At 36.4% G+C, this 21,273-nt stretch overlaps 1 protein-coding gene across 2 annotated transcripts in view; it reads right to left on the reverse strand.

The window, feature by feature from the left end:
• Window positions 1-5,513: 5,513 nt before the first annotated feature.
• The window catches only part of LVRN (laeverin), a 51,460-nt gene continuing 35,700 nt past the window's right edge, over window positions 5,514-21,273 (reverse strand). The window contains exons 11-21 of one of the 2 annotated variants that reach the window (XR_015748115.1): window positions 21,043-21,116; window positions 20,142-20,281; window positions 19,103-19,158; window positions 16,339-16,492; window positions 15,429-15,523; window positions 13,375-13,482; window positions 12,765-12,935; window positions 9,948-10,088; window positions 9,278-9,332; window positions 5,899-6,098; window positions 5,514-5,787 (exon numbers count right to left, since the gene is read on the reverse strand). Coding sequence is in view for 1 of the 2 variants with exons in the window: in XM_026673455.2 (XP_026529240.1) it covers window positions 5,952-6,098; window positions 9,278-9,332; window positions 9,948-10,088; window positions 12,765-12,935; window positions 13,375-13,482; window positions 15,429-15,523; window positions 16,339-16,492; window positions 19,103-19,158; window positions 20,142-20,281; window positions 21,043-21,116 (1,141 nt within the window). In the remaining variant the exon portion in view is untranslated. Of the gene's footprint in view, window positions 6,099-9,277; window positions 9,333-9,947; window positions 10,089-12,764; window positions 12,936-13,374; window positions 13,483-15,428; window positions 15,524-16,338; window positions 16,493-19,102; window positions 19,159-20,141; window positions 20,282-21,042; window positions 21,117-21,273 lie in introns of both variants that reach the window. The other variant, XM_026673455.2, reaches the window with a different exon arrangement.

Here is a 21,273-nt window from a genome sequence, read left to right on the forward strand (position 1 = left end):
TAATTGGGCACAATGGGCAATGTGACTGTGCTAATTAGTGCACCAACTAGTGCACCTGAGTCACATTTAACCAGGGATTCTCCAGGCAACATGAGAAGAACAGCATCACTTCATTTAAAAAATACTTTAAAATCAAGAATTGCAGTTTTACAATGTTCAAGTTTTTGTAATTACCATACATTCATGCAGAAGATGAATGTAAGACTTTTAGCACTGGGATTTAAATTTTTAATTTGATTTTCTGATCCAGATGAAATTTTTCTGATTTACTTGGCAGGTGATGTACAACGCAGTCAAAACCATCAATTGAATTGAACATTTAAACACGCAGGAGGTGAAAAAAGCAACATGGATATGGTTAGCTTTACTTTCATCACAATTCCAAGATATTCTATAATAATGGAGAGTTTTGTATATTATTGAGAAACTCCTGAAAATGAAGACTGAGTCTTCACTGACATATTGCAATACATTTGGGGGGCTGGGGAACATGATCCTGCAGCTGGTGTGGCAAGATTTGGTACATTCCAAATGACTTTCTGACCTTCTGCCTACTAATTATGCTCTGATTGATGAAGTTGCCCGGATGAGCAACCTGAAACATTTCAGATTAACAAAAGTTTGGTCCAGTTGCCGTGAGTCAACTTTTAGACACATTATAAAATAGGCTTTTGTCACTTGCCTATTTTCTAGTGAAGCGCTCGGCTTTTTATTTGTTTATTTGTAAAGCTAGTCCATATTTATAAACAAATTTTCTGAACAGTGATGTCCCAAGTTCAAGATTCTTTAATAAGCATAAAAGGCATATAGCTTCACATTTTTCTCTTCGATTGACATGGCTAACACCAGCCATTAACTAATTCTAATTGGCACATCTTTAAGAGATATTTCAGTGGTGGCAGAAAAGAAAGGTAGTATAATATTTCCCTCAGGGGTGGGATTCAACCGATGTTACTACCAGTTCGGTGACTATGTTTTGCGCGTGCATGCAAAACCGTAAGCCATGCCACCCGGACAGCTAAAAAGCGCTGCGTGCGGGTGCGCAATGTTTGAAAACCCTCTTTTTTCCTGCTTTTTCAACCTCCGCTGTGCCGCGCAAAGCAGCTGAGGTTGAAAAAGCAGGAAATAAAGGACAGGTAAGAGCCCAAGCGAGCGGGTGGGCCAAACAGCAGCAAACACAGAACCGGTTCAGTGTCTGCTGCTCTTCAGAGCTACTGGTTCTTTAGAGCCGGGCAGAACCGGTAGAATCCCACCCCTGATTCCCTTATCCATTTGATTTTTAAAATCTAGTACAATCAAAATGATTTTTTAAAATTCAAAATAATGTAAGCAGGTATTCTCTTCGCTAAAGGCAAGGAATTGGAATTTGTTTTCATTCAGCTTTTACTTCCAGCTGTTGCAGAACTTTAACTCTCAGTATCCCTAAATACTGGCCAGACAACCAGAACTTCCTAGGAGCTAAGCTTCATTTCAACATTTCAGGTTCCCACTTTCTATCTAGTGCAATTTCAGTTTCTCACATAAGTCTTCAGAAAACAAAAACACACGCTACGTACACTGCACTCCTGGGCTACCTGCTTCAAAGTAAACTATACCAAAAGAATATAACTGGGTATATTATCATATACACATATTTAGATATGAAGGCTGTACGGGCTTATTTGGGGGGGGGAAAGCTCCCTGAATTCAATGGTATTTATGTCTAACCAAGCAGAGACTTGGATAAGGAGAGTTAAACTCACACAGTTTTTCTTGGCACACGTAGTGAGGATTTCCTCGGGATTCTAAGGACAAAACACTCCTCCCTCAGCTGTAAAGGATTTCTGGAATTACATTTGCTAAGGAAGAAGGAGCCCTAAACATTATAACAGAATATTAGAAGAGTTACAAGCCCCTGGTCAAGCAGGAGGCCCTATAGCCATTTTCGACAAATGGTTGTCCACTTCCTTCTCAAAAGCCTCCAGTGTTGGAGCACCCACATAGCACCATAATTATATATTTTTTTTAAAAAACCATAGTTCTAAAACATTACCGTCCCTGTCCTATTGTTTCTCTATTCTTTTATTTTTCCTATATGTACCCATCTCATGTATTCACAACTATGTATACACTTATACTTATTATCTTGTAAACAATTGACAAATCAAATAAATAAATAAATTTCCAGTTCATTTAATCTATTATTTATTTATTTATTGAATTTATATTGGTGACTCAAGGTGGCTTACAGAATATAAAACTACATTTAAAACAATAAAAACTAACAAAAAAAATCAAATATAGTACAATATAACAAAATCACCCCCCAACTCCCACCCCCCACCCACGCAACAGCAGATCACACAAGCCATTTAATGGGCTCCATACTGCTCTGGGTTCCTCAGGCCTGCCAGCAGAACCAGGTCTTCAGCACCTTCAAGAAGAGTATTAGAGTGGGGGTTGTTCTACTCTATGGGGGAAGGATGTTCCAGAGAGAGGGATCCACCACAGAGAAGGCCTTTGTTCTGTGTCCCACCAGGTGTATCTCCCTTGGAGATGGGACCCATAACATACCCTGCCTCCCCACTCTGATGGGTTGGGTAGATGTGACTGGCAAGAGATGGTCCCTCAAATAACCTGGTCCCAAGCAGTGAAAGGCTTTAAAGTTGACAACCAGCACCTTGAATTGCACCCTGAAGCAAATTGGTAACCATTGCAGCTCCCGCAGGAGAGGTGATACATGTGCACACCAGGGTCCACAAAACCATGAGGGCCGCTGCATTTTGCACCAACTGGAGCTTCCAGATGCTCTTCAAAGGCAGCATTATAGAGCATATTGCAATAGTCAAGATGGACATGACAAGAGCATGAGTGACTGTGAATAGGGACTGTTGGTCCAGGAAAGGGCATAACTGGTGCACAACCCATAATTGCACAAAGGCCCTCCTGGCCATGACCGCCGCCTGCTCTTTGAGCAGGAATTGTGATTCCAGGAAAACCCCTAGATTATGCACAGGGTCTGTTTGGAGAAGTGCACCCAAGACCAAAGGTGGAAATTCTCCCTGAGCCAACAAACCCCAAACCCAGAGCCACTCTGTCTTGCAAGGGTTTAGTTTCAACCCGTTGCTCCCCATCCAGCCCCTAACAACCTCAAGCCACCAAGAGGTCAAATAGAGGATGCAGTACCCCTATTCCGCTCCCGCCAAAGATCATCCACAAGTGTGACCAATGCCATTTCTGCCCCAAATCCAGACCTGAATCCTGACTGGTAAGGGTCGAGATAATCTGTTTCATCCAGAAACCTATGGAGATGCCACGTGACCATCTTCTCAACAACCTTTCCCAAAAGGAAAGATTGGAGACAGTTCAGAAATTATCCAACTGGGTGGAGTCCAGTGATGGCTTCTTAAGAAGAGGGCGAACCAGAGCCTCCTTAAAGTGCTGGGGCACCGCAGCTTCCTGTAGAGAAGCATTAATCACTGCCAGAGTCCACCTGCCTGTCACCTCCTGGGAAGCTTTTACAAGTCAGGAGGGACATGGGTCTAAAACATAGGTGCTTGCACGCATACTCCCTAGGATCCTGTCCACTTCCTCAGGAGCAACAGAGTCAAACTGTTCCCAGATAAAAGGGCAAAAACCTGTCTCACGGGCTTCCACTGAACCAGCAACCATGCCAGCATCTAACTGGGAATGAAGTCGAATGATTTTATCTTCCAGAAAATCCAAAAATTGCTGTTATATATAAATTGGCCAATTATTTTTAAAAAAACCAGACACCTAAAACAGGCAATGTTTAAAAAGAAATACCATCTGTATATTTTATAATCTGAAAACTCAAAATTAGGCACAAAGTAAATTTCCTCTGGGGAACATGACATACATTCCAATGCTCTACTGGTGTTGACTGATATTATTTCTGACAGATCTCTATTGAATGAATAGCAAAACCAATAACAATATCTTTTCTGATCTCCAGCTTGTGATACTTTCCCTGGATTAGGTGAGCAATAGCAAAACGATTTAAGGCCACAACAGCAAATAAGTAAATGTGGACTGCTCATATTAACAGAGCCAGCCAGACTCTTTCGGGCCAATCCATTTCCATTTTTATCCCTTCCATTTAGTTTTTCACTGTGAATATGAAGGATGTCCTGCCCTTAGTCCCACTAGAACAGTAACAACAGAATTTTGAGGGGGGGGAAATGCTGTGGCTTATGCAATTGGAAGGTATTATTGTCTTTATTTAAACATATAACATATATATATGCAGGTCTTGGCATGTTTGGGTCTTTTCCCGTGTAAGATTGAGAGTATCTTGGCAACGTTTCGATGAGGTCCCACTTGCCATCTTCAGGCTGGTGCTTTCGGCTTCATGCTTGTGCGAGCAAAGCGTGATCGGAGATGCCATCTCTCTATAAATACTGGTGGGGAGGTGTGGTGTGCTGGCTCTGTGGTAAGTGGGCTGGTTGGCTGTGTTGTTATTTCTTGATTGGTTGATGGAGTAGATATTTGCAGATTGGTTGGCTTTTTCATGAGAACATGTGTGGCTGAGGTATTGGCTATGTGTTCATGGCATGTGTCAGTTTGCTTGGTTTGGGGGTCAGGGTGTATGGCAGTTGGTGATGCAGCAGTGGTCTGGTTTCTGGATGGTGGTTACTTTTCGTCTATGGGATGGGTTTGGGTTTGAATCTGGTGAGGGAGATTGGTGGTGGCGTGTGTTGTTTTGGGTCAGGTGTTGGTTTTTGTGGCTGGGACTCGTTTGTTGATAAGGGCTAGTTTCCAGATGTCTGGTAGGCAGGAGGTATCGTCCTGTTTATTCATGTTATGGGGGTGCTTCTCTATTTTGATGGTTTCCATAGCCAGACCTCAAACTCAGAGCCAAACCAAAGCCCAGAACCACAACCACCTGCTCAGGATATCACCACGGAACTCAGGAGGTTACACCACAAAACCTCAGGATGTTACAACACAGCCAACGACCCAGGAGATTACAACACAAGACCCAGGATGTCACAACAATAGAACTCAGAAGGTCATCACACAGCCCATTACCCAGGTCGTTACAACACAGGAGGCTGATAGACACACAGCCAATACCTCAGCCACACAGGTTCTTACGAAAAAGCCAACCAATCTGCAAACATCAATTCCATCAGCCAATCAAGAAATAACAACACAGCCAACCAGCCCGCTTACAACAGAGCCAGCACACCACACCTCCCCACCAGTATTTATAGGGAGATGGCAGCTCCGATCACGCTTTGCTCGCACAAGCACGAAGCCGAAAGCACCAGCCTGAAGATGGCAAGTGGAACCTCGTTGAAACGTCACCAAGATACTCTCAATCTTACACGGGAAAAGACCCAAACATGCCAAGACCTGCATACCTGTATCTGTGAAAATCTACGAAAACATACATACGGTACATACATACATACATACATATACATACATACATACATACATATAATATATAATATAAAACATATACCTTTTATAGCTCATGAAAGAGAAAGACATTTTCAAGTGATATATTCTTATAATGAAATTCTTACATTTTATTGTCATCATTTTCACTTAAAAAATAAAAAGCGATAGTTCTGAAAATGTTTGAGTCTCATTTCCTAAGGCACATCGGAGAACAACAGAGTCTTCTTGCTTCCAGTTCATTTCAAACATAAAAGTTTCTTTTATTCAATTTCCTTAGTATATAATATTCCTTGAAGTTCCTTTTACATGGCATCTGGAAATGCATTCTTACAGAGGAAGAATTTCACAAAATATGCAAATGTTTTTGTAGACATTGTCCTGGGAGAAAACAATTTATTTAATACCAGTAGTTTGCTTTGCACTGAATGGTATTTTATTGATTGTGCAGAAAAACAAACTTATGGATACCCAAAATAATATCTTTCTAACCTGGGAAATTTTAATTGCTCTGAAGATATCTTAAAATAGAAATGTCTCAGCGGTCAATTGTCCATATTTTCCTTGAACCACATGATCATTTTAGTCATTGATTTTTTTCTTTTTTCATTTTGAGATTTTTCTGTCTGCATTATGTCTGTAGCGATTATCTTTTCTTCAGGTTCAAGGGTATTATTAAGAAAAGCTTGTATCTAAAATAAAGCAGACAAAGAGTAATAAGGGCAAGTGTTAATCTAAACAGTATATTTTATGATATAATTTAACATAATATAATGTATATCAGATACACATAATCCTTTACAGTGTAGAATGAATTGTGCACAGATAAATGGAAAGTCAAGTTACTGCCATCCTTGTCAATGTTCCAAAAGTCCTTCCAGACCTGGTTATATCACCAAGCTTGGGTCCCAGGAAACCAACAACATCTTAACATAGGTCAACTATTCATTCTCTCCATGCCTCTGGTTCATATATCTTTTTAATCCTCTAATTTTTATATTTTATAATCATTGTTTTACATAATTGTTTTTATTTGATTATTGTATTGTTTTTCTATGCTTTGGCTGGAAAAACTCAAAGGAGTGCAAGGTTGGAAGATGTGGAGAGACCTGGCCCATAGAGTCACCAAGAGTCATCATCATCATCATCATCCCACTCAAAGCCATTTTTTGTGAAACAAGTGATTATACAAATCAAATAACTTTGGGGACAAAAGTAGAGGTAAAACTTTTCACTGGGAAAAAGAATCTAACAAGCTTGCTTTCCATCTTCTCCTTCCCCAATACTGCTTCAAAATGCCACACAAAACTGCTTCGAAGTGCCACACAAAATTTAAGAGAATGGGATTTCAATAGTAAGTTAGAGAGAAATTCAAATGGGGATATCTTATAAAAATAAAATTTGACCACAGAAAGTATTAGGTGGAAGTTCAGGCATCCCAGATTTATACACCAGGTGTTGGGCTAGTGGTTAAGGCACCAGGCTAGAAACTGGGTCACTTCCTTAAGTATGAAAAACCAGCTGGGTGACCTTTAAGACAGTCATTCTCTCTCAACCCAAACCACCTCACAGGATTGTGATTGTGGGGAAAATAGGAGGTGGGGAGGGTATTATGTATATTTGCTATCTTGAATTATTTATAAATATAATAAAGGCAGGATGAAAATCTGATATATATATATATAAACTGTCAGTATAGTAATAGCCTGCAAGCTGAACATATGTTGAGTTTCTTGATGCTATTTAAGAATTGGGAGTAGAATCAAGATCTCAGAAAGTAATTGACCTATTTTATTCTGCCCTGGTCAATTCCATATGAAATATTGAGTCCTGTTCTGGATGCTACAGTCTAAAAAAAACATCAGCAAATTAGAACAAGTTCAGAGGAGGATTCCCAAAATAATAAGTGGGGCTGGAAACAATGATGATCAATTAACACAACTGCAAGAAGCTAGAGCAGAAAATGAGTCTTCAGATACAGAAAAGGTAACTGACTTGTATGTTAGCCCAGATATCAGGACCACACCAATGGCTAAAGTTACAGCAAAGCAGATTCATTTAAGATCACAGATGGAATTTCTTGACATTAAAAGTCAGCCATTGAAAGAGCTTGCCTTACGAAATGGTATGTTTACTTTCAGTGGAGGTCTTCAAACTGAAGTGTGGTAGCCGGCTATCCAATAAATAGTAGTAATTGTGAGAGGGATCTTGGAGTCCTAGTGGACAATCATTTAAATATGAGCCAGCAGTGTGCTGCAGCAGCCAAAAAGCCAACAAGTTCTAGGCTGCATAAACAGAGGGATGGATTCAAGACCACATGAAGTATTAATACCACTTTATAATGCCTTAGTAAGGCCACACTTAGAATACTTCATCCAGTTTTGGTTGCCATGGTGTAAAAAAGATGTTGAGACTCTAGAAAGAGTGCAGAGAAGAGTAACAAAGATGATTAGGGGACATATAAAGAACGGTTTCTCGAATTGGGTATGTCTAGTTTGATTTAAAGAAGGGCTAGGGGTGACATGATAGCAGTGTTCTGATATCTCAGGCGCTGTCACAAAGAAGAGGGAGTCAAGCTATTCTCCAAAGCTCCTGAGGGCAACAAAAAGCAATGGGTGGAAACTAATCAAGGAAAGAACCAACCTAGAACTAAGAAGAAATTTATTGATAGTTAAACAATTAATCAGTGGAACAACTTACCTCCAGAAGTTGTAAATGCTCCAACACTGGAAGTTTTTAAGAAAAGATTGGATAATCCTTTGTCTGAAGTGGTGTAGGGTTTCCTGCCTAAGCAGGGGGTTGGACTAGAAGTCCTCCAAGGTCTTTTTAAACTGTTATTCTATTTCTATTTCAAATGCTTTAGCAAATCCTGAGCATGGTGTTGTACAGTTGACTTCTAAGTCATAGTTGACTTCTAAGAACTCTTCAATCTCTAAGCTGTTATTGTTGTGTTTTATTTATTGATCATTAGATCTTTATCCTACTTTATTTTGTGTCAACAAACATACAGTAATGGTACCTCTTATTTTTCCCACAATAACAACTCTGTAAGGTGGCTTGGGCTGATAGACAGTGTGTAATCCAAAGTCACCCAATTGGCTTTCATGTCTAAGAGAGATCTAGAATTCACTATCTCCTGGTTTCTAATCCAGCAGCTTAACCCCTATATCAAATTGCCTTGTATTTTAGGGTAATATGGCCCCAGCATGCCAATCAGTTTAGTTTAGTTTACTTTATTGTCATTGCACCTCATACAACTAAATTAAATACCATCTTCAGTGTACATTATGACTATGAAAATAAACACAAACACACATCCTTCACATTCTATACATTGAATTGAAAATGCCTGGTATTGCATTAATATTGCACTATACAGTAGAATTCAATAGAGTTAGTGCTCTGGGATAGAAGCTGTTTTTCAGGCTATTTGTCCTTGTTTCTATTATTCTGTACCATCTGCCAGATGGTAATAGTTCAAAAAAAGGCTGCTCAGGATGAGATGGATCTTTGAGAATGTTTTGAACTTTCATAAGGCAGAGGAAACTATAAAGCTCTTCCAGAGAGGGGAGAGGGCAACCAATGATCTTCCGGGCAATGACATTAACCCTCTGAAGTGCTTTCCTATCTGCCACTGTGCAATTGGCAAACCATACAGAGGTGCAGTAAATCTATGGTGCAACGGTAGAAGGTCACCAGAATTTTTTCATTCAGTTGTTGCTTTCTGAGAAGTCTCAGATAGTATAATCTCTGCTGGGCCCTTTTGATCAAATGCTAAGTGCAGCCTTTGGCATAAAAATAATTGTACTCTTCCATTTCAGGGCAAATACTTTTTATTACCTCAGTACGCTATGTTCTCTTATCCACTTACCATTTGCATGTGAATGTCAGTAGTGATAGTGATCATGAGAGACTGCATTACGGACCTATAACCAAGAGCATTGTTACTGTTTATAAAGGAAAAGTATTTTGAAAAGATGCTAAGTTTATGCTGTAATATTTTCATCTTTCAATTTTTACTCAAACTTACTCTGAAATAATAAAACTGAACTGTTAAAACAGGTTGATTTAGGGTTATATATTTAAGATGGGCAGCTATATAAATTTTCTAAATAAACAAACATCTAAGGAAAGTTCACACTGCACTTGATCTGATTCTTTCTCAGCTACATGCTTTGAGTAAATCTAGTGAGCCTAAGCACATCTAGATTTCAGCTCATGGAATGCTAACAGGAGAAGAAAAAAATAACACTCTCAGTTTAGAAGAGATTAATAAAAATTACTTCCCAGCTTTTTATGAGTTTACAGTTCCAGTATAAATGAATATATAGGATATTTTTTCTGGATTCATACCAGAGTGTTGCTGCCTAACTATAATGTAGTTCTTTAGATTTTCTAAAATGAATAAATAAATAAATAAGGGAAAAGGTTTTCTCTTGCTAAATATTGTTGACTACTTCTTTTGGTCACGCATAATGGAATAAAATATTTCACAAATGTTCTCCTACAACCCCAAAGACATGGAACTTGACTGTCATTACCTAAGGGTCAGATTTGACCAATTTTCTGTTACAAAGGTCCATGCTGTCCAATATCCAATCTCATTCTGGACCACATACAGAACGGCTTGGGCTGTAAAAACTGGTGGATTCGTCTCATCGTTGTGGACATAATGCAAGTATCTGCCCAGAGGTTTATTCACAATAAACATTTGTAAGAAGAAAAATCATTTATAAAACTCTACTAAAAATACAATTATAATTGGGATCAGTTAAAAATAATGGAAAGAATGGGGGAGGGGGAAATCCACAAAATTACCATTGTTATAGGAATTACAGGTCCATTTTGCATTTTTACATTTGGAAACTTCAGAGAAAGCTTGTCATGTCTTGAACAACTGAGTGCAAGACCAACCAAAGCTTCAATACATTGACAAAGTCATTAAAAATGTTTTTCCTTTAAAAGCATATGAACCACAGCTACCTCCAATTATGGAATAGTGCTGTAGATAGTTTCTTCTAAAAACACAGACAATTGAGGAGATAGACAAGGATCTGTATTTTAGAACTTTTAAAATTATACTTAGTGCAGGGGTGTCAAACTCATGTCGTTACAGTGGTGTCATGTGACTTTTTTCCCCTTTGCTAAACTGGGCATGGGCGTGACCAGCACGTAATGCATCTGGCCCACGGCAGTTTGACTCTAGTGTTTCTCAACCTTGGTAATTTTAAGATGTATGGACTTCAATTCCCAGAATCCTCTAGTCAGCATCTTTAAAACTCCCAAAATTGAAAACTACTACAATAATCAGATTTCTATTTTCAGTCAAACAGTAAGATTAAGTTTTGTGTAAGAAAATCAAAGAAATGCACAGGAGTATATAGATAAGACCAGTTCTGAGATTTGTTACATGAATTTGTTCATGTTTGTTACATTTGTTACATTTATCTTGGAGACATGATTTTAAAAATGTTTTGGTTTTGCCAATTTAATCATCTGAAAATAAATTCTTGAAGAATGTTCCAAAGTGAGAATTTCCAGGTACAGTTGTGCTCATAAGTTTACATACCCTGGCAGAATTTATGATTTCTTGGCCATTTTTCAGAGAATATGAATGATAACACAAAAACTTTTCTTTCACTCATGGTTAGTGGTTGGCTGAAGCCATTTATTATCAATCAACTGTGTTTACTCTTTTTAATTCTTAGCGACAACAGAAACTACCCAAATGATCCTGATCAAAAGTTTACATACCCAGTTCTTAATACAGTGTATTGCTCCCTTTAACATCAATGACAGCTTGAAGTCTTTTGAGGTATGTGTGGATGAGGCTCTTTATCTTCTCAGATGGTAAAGCTGCCCATTCTTCCTGGCAAAAAGCCTCCAGTTCCTGTAAATTCTTGGGCTGTCTTGCATGAACTGCATGCTTGAGATCTCCCCAGAGTGGCTCAATTATATTGAGGTCAGGAGACTGAGATGGCCACTCCAGAACCTTCATTTTATTCTGCTGTAGCCAATGACAGGTCGACTTGGCCTTGTGTTTAGGATCATTGTCATGTTGGAATGTCCCATGCACAGCTTCTGGGCTGATGAATGCAAATTTTCCTCCAGTATCTTTTGATAACATACTGCATTCATCTTGCCATCAATTCTGACCAAATTTCCTGTGCCTTTGTAGCTCACACATCCCCAAAACATCAGCGATCCACCTCCGTGTTTCACAGTAGGAATGGTGTACTTTTCATCATAGGCTTCGTTGACTCCTCTCCAAATGTAGCATTTATGGTTGTGGCCAAAAAGCTCAGTTTTGGTCTCATCACTCCAAATGACTTTGTGCCAGAAGGTTGAGGCTTCTCTCTGTGCTGTTTGACGTATTATAAGTGGGATAGTTTGTGGCATTTACGTAGTAATGGCATCCTAAACAATTTTCCTGGCAGTTGTGGCTGGTCTACCTAACCGTGGTCTGGTTTCAACAGAACCCCTCAATTTCCACCTCTTGATTAGTGTTTGAACACTGCTGATTGGCATTCTCAATTCCTTGGATATCTTTTTATATCCCTTTCCTGTTTTATACTGTTCAACTACCTTTTCCCACAGATCCTTTGACAATTCTTTTGCTTTCCCCATGACTCAGAAGCCAGAAACTTCAGTGCAGCACTAGATGAAAGATGCAAGGGTCTGTCAGGAGTCCAGGAACTCATTGACCCTTTATACACACACACTAATTACAAGCAAACAGATCACAGGTGAGGATGGTTACCTTTAATAGCCATTCAAACCTCTTTGTGCCAACCTGTGTGCATGTTATCAGCCAAAATCACCAGGGTATGTAAACTTTTGATCAGGGTCATTTGGGTAGTTTCTGTTGTCATTATGATTTAAAAAGAATAAACACAGTTGATTGATAATAAATGGCTTCAGTCAACCACAAACCATGAGTGAAAGAAAAGTTTTTATGTTATTCATATTCTCTGAAAAATGGCCAAGAAATCATAAATTCTGCCAAGGTATGTAAATCTATGAACACAACTGTATGTATAAAGTAACTTTATTCAGAAAAGTGATGTTACTATCAAAGAAATAAACAAAGGAATTTGAAAATGAAACTCCAACCTTAACATGAAGCATTTTTTGTGGTTTTATGTTTTATCAAGAGAAAGGAATGTTAACATAGACACCATTCAAATATTAAGCAGACATTCATGTTTACAACTATCTTTTTTTATAAATAATTATACAGTCATGAACTTAAGGAATCACTGTCCATATCTAGTAACAAGTGAATGAACTACGTAACATTGCTATTGCCTTTGGCTTATGAAATCATGAAATCTTTGTGCAAACATTAATTAAATCACCTTTGTAGTAACCATGGAATGCGAGTGCAACTCAAGGCATATAATATATCGGCTTTGTATGCATCTTTGGTATCATTCTTTTGAAAAATTTTCCATAAAAATTCCCATTCTTCCTCATTCCCCATCCAAACACCATAGCAACAAATAGCTGAGCTAAAACAAACAGGAACCCTGCAATTATAAATAAAAACCTGTTAATATAAAGAGATAAAACTAATAATTGTAATTAATAGAGTCCTAAGTAGAGAGCATTCTATGTTTTCACAAATACATATTTTCAGTTATTCCAATAGTAATCATCTACCATAATCAATTAGACCATTCTTGCACAAATAAAGGATATGCATTATAAGTTGCATTTTCTGTCCCTCTGTGGTGAAAATGATAAAGCATGCAATGTTGTTTTTCAGCTTCTATCCATATGGTTTATTAGGATTTTATTTAGGATTTATTACTTCTGTTCTGTCCCAATGCTTTTTTTTGGTTTCTCTTCTCTGTACTTTTTGTGCCTATTTTTACAATAATTGTCTAGTATTTACACATCTTTAGAACATGTTTTGTGGGAAAGAGCACGTTTTATACTAAGGATGAGGGGATAAATTGTATTTACTCATGTTTGGAATTGTTCATCCACTTGTTGAGGAATTCAGAAGCTAGGTCTAAACAGTCGCGAAGCCCAAGCCAGCACGCTGTTGTAACAATTCTCTCTATATCATGTCTCCAAAGAAAAACAAAAGTGAGAAACAAAGAGAAATCTATCAAATACAGTGCATTACATCAAAGAATCAATACTATTTAATGCATATTTCTAACACCTGGGCTTGTTTACAAGGTCATATTTGTAGTCTATCTCCTCTGTCTTGATTGAATAAATAAATTTGGAAAATTGATGAATTAATATTTCTGCCTTTCATCATGAAGTTGAACTTTATAGATTTTTCCTCTTTCATTAACTTTTTTTTATATGACAAAAATAAGAGACATTGTCAAAGGAAAGGAAAAATACAGAGAACGTGCTTTAAAAAAAAAAGTAAATAAGTTTTTTATCATAATTATCTTTGTGTTTTGTTTCTCTTTTTTGTAATTTTAAAAACAATACAGAATAAATAAAACATTTCACTTTCTGGTATGATCAGTTGTTTTGTTTTGTAGTATGCTTTTATTTCTTCTTTTATTGTAAGCCACCCAGAGTCAGTTTGGACTCAAGTAGCATGTAAATTGAATTAAACAAATGTAATGGTATATGCTATTTATTTACATGACTAATTGTATATTTACATGACTACAAACAAATATCACAACCACCATAAAAGAGCACTTAATAAGGAAAGAGACTAAAAAGATTCCTTCCCTGCAACATAGTAGTACACTATTACACACAGTCAACACACATATACACACAGCTGTAAGATATAAACAGTGGGTGGCCCGAGGCCTATATGCTGTTTGCTCTCGCTGAACCTCTCTCCAACCATTACTGGCAAACATAATTTCCTGCCATCTTGACACAAGCAAAATATATGTTTGGTTTAAAAAAAAAGGATATCTCTAACCCTGCAAAATTAAAAAGAAAAAAACTACACCAAAAACCTGGAAGGGGAGGGTGGGGAAATCTATAAATTACTGATTCCACCAATGTGTACAATGATTTTTTTGATTATTTTTTTTAAGTGTCAGACCCTCTGGCCATCAAAAAACTATTAACCCCATTACGCTTGGATAGACAGGTTTTGTTGGAAATGTTATATGGGCAATGCTTTCTTAAAATAGATGTTTTTACAATATTCTACACTTACTAAATTTGGGGTGAAAGCAATGGATTATATAAATATGACTGTGACAAAAGTTAATTTTTTCAGAAGACAATATTCTCTTCAGTTACATACATATTATGTGGAATTGGACAATTGTATAACGTAAGGGGATTCTCTGTGCCTTACTATGGTCAAAAGACTGATATTGCAGCATTTGAATGATAAATGTATGGCCCCATTTACTCAGTGGATTGAAGACCTGGTTACACTTGCCCTCTCTGAATAGATTGCCTATAGAAATAGATTTTGTATGGAGAACTTTATTTGTATAATGAAATCTGGAACTCATTTATACAAACACAATAGTTTAAACACAAATGATAGTTTATACTAAGGTTTTAGAAATAAATATACATGTACTTGAATAATGCCTACATTAGATAAAAATATATAGAATTTTAACTGTTATAATAACATGTTATATGTTGGGTTTTTCCTTTTCTTTCATTTTTTAAAAAAGCACTTTTTACGCATTTCCTTTTTTGAAAATGTATCTATCTGCATTATAATTATTTTTGTGTCTTCCTTTTCTTTTTCTGCTATTATTTTAAAAGCACTAAAATATAAGTAAAAGAAATGTTAATCCCTGATCTAAGCAAGATTTTCCATGAACTAAAAACATTTTTGAAGACAATTTTATGACAACACTATGTGGCTATTTTCTAAAAAAAATAAGAGGATGGAGTATAGATATTACAGAGGAAATACTTATCAGTAGAATGAAGTATATAAATTATGTTTATTTGAACATATTAATTGGAAAGGAATTTCACTGATATCAGCGAAACTCATTATTACTTTGTATTTAACAACAACATCTTGGACATTTCAATCATATTTAAGACCTTACTTGCTGAATTGGTTCATATTCAATACTTCAGGGGTCTCACGAAGAAGATTTGCATAGTGATGAAATATTGGTGTTATTCGTGGTAAAAAATATTGCTTTAAAGGAAAGAAAAAGACACAATTATTTTATAATTGGGAAAAGACACTGATCCTTCACCACTGGCAAATCAAATCCTCAAAATATGGAAAGAACACATTTTTTAAGGAATTATAGTCAGTCCTATTAAACTTATTCCTTAGCTATAGGTTTGATATTTCCTATTCTAAAGATACTTTCCTATTCTAATTCACTCAAAGAAAAATAATTAGAATAGAATAGAACGGGACAGAACCGAACAGAATAGAACAAGTTTATTGTCACTTTGAATGTATACTAATTGGCATACGTTAAAAATGAAATTTCATTGCATACAGCTCTCAAAGGGTCACCACCTCCAATATATTCTCCAAATGTGCCTCCATTTCCCCATAGTTGAATTTAGGAGAATATATACATGTGTTGGGGGAGTGGCCTACTAGTGAAGATGCGCGTCTCCCATTCAGAAGGTTGAGAGTTCAATCATAGGCAATGGCAGATGTTTCTCTCTTAGGGCACAAAGAAAAAAATATCTGCTGCAATCTCCTCCTAGGCATCAGGAAGGGTATCCAACCAGTAAATGCTCAGCTCCACTCAATCACCCTGACTAAGGGACTACAGGGTCATTAAAGAAAGAAGGAAGGAAGGAAGGAAAGAAAGAGACATACACACAGCTTCTGATTGTATAATTTTTATCAAAATCTGAATGTTAGTTTGTAACATTTTGCAAAATGTCCCAGAACAGAACAGATCACCACTTAAGTTTCTTTCTTCCCTTAGGGTGTTGAGAATATTTAGAATGGATATAGTCAATTTCAGCATCCATTTCAGTTACCTTTAAAACTGGAAATAATTCGGGATCTCTCAGAAGAAAATTCGTGTGGAAAATGCCCAGTGCATCCAAGGCCATTTTCCACACTGCTAAATCATCTTCTTTTGCAAGGTATTTAGTTAAATACAATGGAGTTTCATATCCAGTGTGATTGGACCTATTTAAAATAAGTCATATTTAACTGTATGGTTCTCAAATAGTTTTCAATAAATCTCATTAATATTCTTTTAGATGAATCACATATTTAGAATCCTATAGACAACCCTTCTATACATATTAATCATTAATAAGTATTACATGGACTTGTAAAGTTTGTAAAACAGAATCCATACACATATACTCAAGAACATATAAATAAAAGCAGTGACATGAAAACAAGAACAAAAGCTGTTTGGTAGGAATAATATATCTGGTTCACTTTGGAAGGTATCAACATTTGTACTCCTTTCTGAAATTTTAGTAATTAGCAGAGATTGTCAGTCCTACCATAGCTTCCTGAAAAAGAGTGTATTTATAATTAGCTTCAACGATATTATGATCAACCAAAGAAATGACATTTGAGAAAAAAGGCTTTAAAACACACAAACACATACAAAGCTAACTTTCCATGCCATGTTAACTGAAGAAGCTGAAATGAATATTCCTTTTAGACAATATGGTTTCACTGGGGCATGACTTTAAAAGCCATCAAAACTATACCAGAGAACTGTCTTTTAAAAGGAGAAGAATTGTAAAACTAAGAGGCCTGACAACTTGTCCCGTTCTACGTGTTTTTTTCAGTGCTTGCTACGTTAGAAAACTTTCAGGATGAATCAGATTATTGATCTGCAAACACTAAAATATATACAAATATTTTGATAAAGAGCTGGGGGGTAAAGCAGCAGCACTGGGAAGAAAAAAAGTACAAATGAAAAATATAGAGATTGCAGAAATAAAACAACTGCTTAAAGTTTTTAACCTTACTACTGACACAATAACTTTGGGTGAATAAAATCATGTAAGACATTCTGCAAAGCACCTTCCCAATTTACTTGACTGCAGTCAACATCAGGATGCTATACAGAGCACCACTTCATTTATGTGTTGCATCTGAAATGGTTTAAATTGCCTTCAAAACCATAGTGACACTAGAGGTCTTTGCAGAGAAAAAATGTGTTAGGCAGTTTCCTGGTCCCATTCACAGAATTTAGAGATGTCCAGGTATCATTATCTATCACAATCTTTTCCAAGTTGGGACATTCAGCATAAAAGCCATTAGAGAGAAAAAGATGGGGAAAGAACACAATATATTTTATTAGTTCAGGAGTTGTCCACCTGGAAATACGTCTTAACTTCATCTTTAATTTGCTTCTGAGTCAGTAGCCAGATAGAAGAAAACACTGGCAGAATTCAAGATATACTCACAGTTCAAAAGCTTATGAATGGCGAGGACTTGAGTTGGATCAGGAAGCAGGCTGACCAGAGAAGGCAGGTGGTCTGGGGTCAGAGCTGGAGCAGAAAAAGGGCAGGAGCAAGAAACAGGATAGAGGCAGGATAGAAAGTACATATTTGGAATGCAGATTCAAAAATGCTGGTAAGAATGATTGGCAGGAGAGGCATGTGCATGGCCAAGGCTGCAGTCTTAAATACTTTTAGTAGGAAGTCCTAAATGAGATTTATATCTGAGTATAAATATTTAGAACTGCATTACACAGCATCAACTTCACACAGGCTGAACAGTAAAGTGACTGAATTATGAGGGATCTATTCCTACAATAAATAACTTAAAATGTATTGTGAACATGTATATTGGGTGTGATCAGTCAAGAGGCCATTCAATGTAAAGATGAAGTTACCCATTGCTCTTTGTCACTCTTTCTGCTGCCCAAGGAACTGTAGCAGTTCTATCCTTTCCCCAAGTGCTTGTGACCTATTTTCAGCTACAGCTACCCATTTATAGCGAAAAAACTATATTATGTAGCAGAAAGATGGGTAAAGGGATAATAATAAACTTTCCTTGTTCCCAGCAACATTTTAAAGATTTCTTTTTCCTTTCTCCTATGCATTCATAATATTTGTACAAAAATGTTTTTTTTCTGAATTAGTCCTGTATACATCATCACCCTATACATTATCTTGAACTTGTGTTGTTTTCAAACATGTCTGTAGGGCCAGTGTTGTTGCCCAGTCTCCAAAGAATGTCCATCTTTCCTGTGCACAGGTACAATCTTAATCTTCTATGTATTTATTTATTCATTCATTCATTTATTTAATTATTTTTATTGAATTCATATTGCTGCCTATTCGCCCATGGTGACCCAAGGCAGCTTACAGAAGCTCTAAGTAAAGTGGAAAGGAAGAAATCGCATATAATTACAGAAGTCAGCTCACGTTACCACACACCCCTTCTGTTTGTGGATTCACACTGGTTCAGGGACTAAGTTAAGGGAAAGGGAATGGATTAAGAGATCCTTTCATAGTGCTGAGTTCTCTAGTCACCAAGGCTAGGAAAGGTATTTCAAGAGTGTTATGGATACTGCAATACGTATTAGAGATCCATTAGTTTAAATCTATGCCTATTTCTTTCTTCAACTCTTGTTGATTAATCCAGTTGATCAAAGGATCCATGGAATATAGTACATCGTGCTACCTGCACTTGAAACTCAAAGATGGTGCAAGAAGAAACTGTAGAGAAAAAAATTATCAGATTTTTTTAAAAGATCAGATGCAGAATGAATTCAGTACTCAATTATAGATGTGGAGAAAACAACAATAGTGCATAACTTACCATTTCAAATGAAAGCTATCTGCCATTAAATGTAATCTGTTGACAGAAGGAATAGCCTAAAAAGATACCCATGTATTATAGTTTATTTAAAACAGTTATCTTCAGGTCTTTATACAGTAGTAGTTCAAAGTATCTGTGATACTTCTTTAGATTCCTAAAAATATTTATTATATTGATCAATGTGAATTTTTAAAAAATATGACAAGTTCCGATTTGAAATTGTAATATTGCTAATCATAAATATCTCCTAAACCTTATCAATGGATGGATTTTCTAAATTACATACATGCACAAAGAATATACAGGCTACCCATTTCCTCATTCCTGTAAGATAAATATGGCAGACTGCTGAAACCTTGACATGCTTGCTAGAATAATATAATTAACATGGGTCTATTAAACCCCGTATATTTGTATGTTTTTTTCCTGATTCATTTCTGTTTCTTTCCTCCCATAGACATGTAGGAAACCAAATCCATGGTTATATAAAACAATATAATAGTTTCATTCATGTCCTCAATCCCTAAATTATATTCCGTGATCTTTATCAGGACTACATTCTTCTGAACTTTCCTTTCACTTAAGACATTTTGGAAGAGATTATATTCTTTGTTGCCTTTTAGAATCTGGATTTAATACATACCAAAAGTTGACATTTTTGTATAGGAATGGAGACTAAGAGTAAAATGGATACCTTAAACCTTACAAATGCTTGTGTTCTTTGACTCTTAAAATTCCCAGACATTCCAAGAATTATCCCTAGGCTCATATGCTTTAGGAATATGGCTCTCTCTATGACCAGAATAACAGAATTGGAAAGGACTTTGCAGGTTGTCTAGTCCAAACTCCTGCTCAGGCAGGAGACCCTATTCCATTTTAGACAAGTGGTTATCCAATCTCTTCTTTAAAACCTCCAGTGATGGGACACTATGAAGGAAAATCATGATCCAACGTGCCTTTAAAAAAATGCTGTACTGCAGAGTAACATAATCATTCTTATAATAATCATCTACATACTCATGATTAAAAACGATCATACCTTTGGATCATCTTCAAGCACTTTGGCCAATCTTCTCCAATTGTTTTGATCATAGATGATTCTACAATAAGCAGTCATATTCACATTTAAAATAATCCAATCTTGTTCTGAATCTGATATTTTCATTTCAGGAAATATTTCTGTAAGCACATGAAAGGAAGAAAACTTAGCACATTTTTAAAAAATGTTACCCTTCTGAAAACCTACGTATGCTCATGATGTCATGTTGTATAATTTCCAATGTAAGAAAAAGAAGCAAATAGACCAAGTGTAGCTTATCACATTGCCCACACATATACTGTATAGTTCTCAAAACCATAACACTGATGAAAGTCATTGATACAACTTTTTTCATGATCATATCACACTAAAATATCTGTTTACTAAAATTCTTTTTCCATCTTTTGAAGGATATAAAAGTGTAATAAATGAATTGCTGATTGCAGCTTCTATTTTCACTTTTTCCTTTTCCTAGCCAAAGATAGTAGAATTGGCTTTTGGTAAGAAAAGGACAGAACTGCCACTGTTCCTTGGTTGTACCAACATCATAGGACAGAGATTGATTATATCTGTTCTAAACTAAGCTTTACTCTCTTAAAATGCCTTTCCAATCACCAATTTAATCCTCTTCTCAGCTGCTTTCCAGTTTCTTTTCTACCAGGAGTCAAATGATTTTTAATCAAACTCTTGTTGCCATTCTCTAACATGCCCATATCGTTCATTATTCCTGCTCCTTCCCCCCCACCTCCCTGATTCTTCTGTTAAAGAACCTATATGGAAAACAGCAGAAATTACAATAACTCATCATTCATATTTGGGCTGTAATTTGTTTCTTTCAAAAGTTCAGAATCATATATTCCAGACAGTAAAGACTTTCTTAAATTCAGGAAAACATACTTACTACTATGTTTATCAAGCCATACTAAAGGTTGTAATGTTCCATTTCTTATCCAAGAAATAGGAATAATCCATGTTCTAGTTAATAAAAATAACAATTGATAATTAATCCATAAACCAAAGTAAAATACCATTCAAATGCTATTACATAAATTAAGAAAAAAGTTCTGAGACAAAAACTCTCTTGGGGATTTTATAGTTCAAATGTGCAATGCAACTTCTGTTTATACCTGAA

The sequence above is a fragment of the Notechis scutatus genome, chromosome 2 (assembly GCF_049901735.1).
Source record: "Notechis scutatus isolate UNSWTSFEM ecotype Mainland chromosome 2, rNotScu1.2, whole genome shotgun sequence".
Taxonomy (NCBI): Eukaryota; Metazoa; Chordata; class Lepidosauria; order Squamata; family Elapidae; genus Notechis; species Notechis scutatus.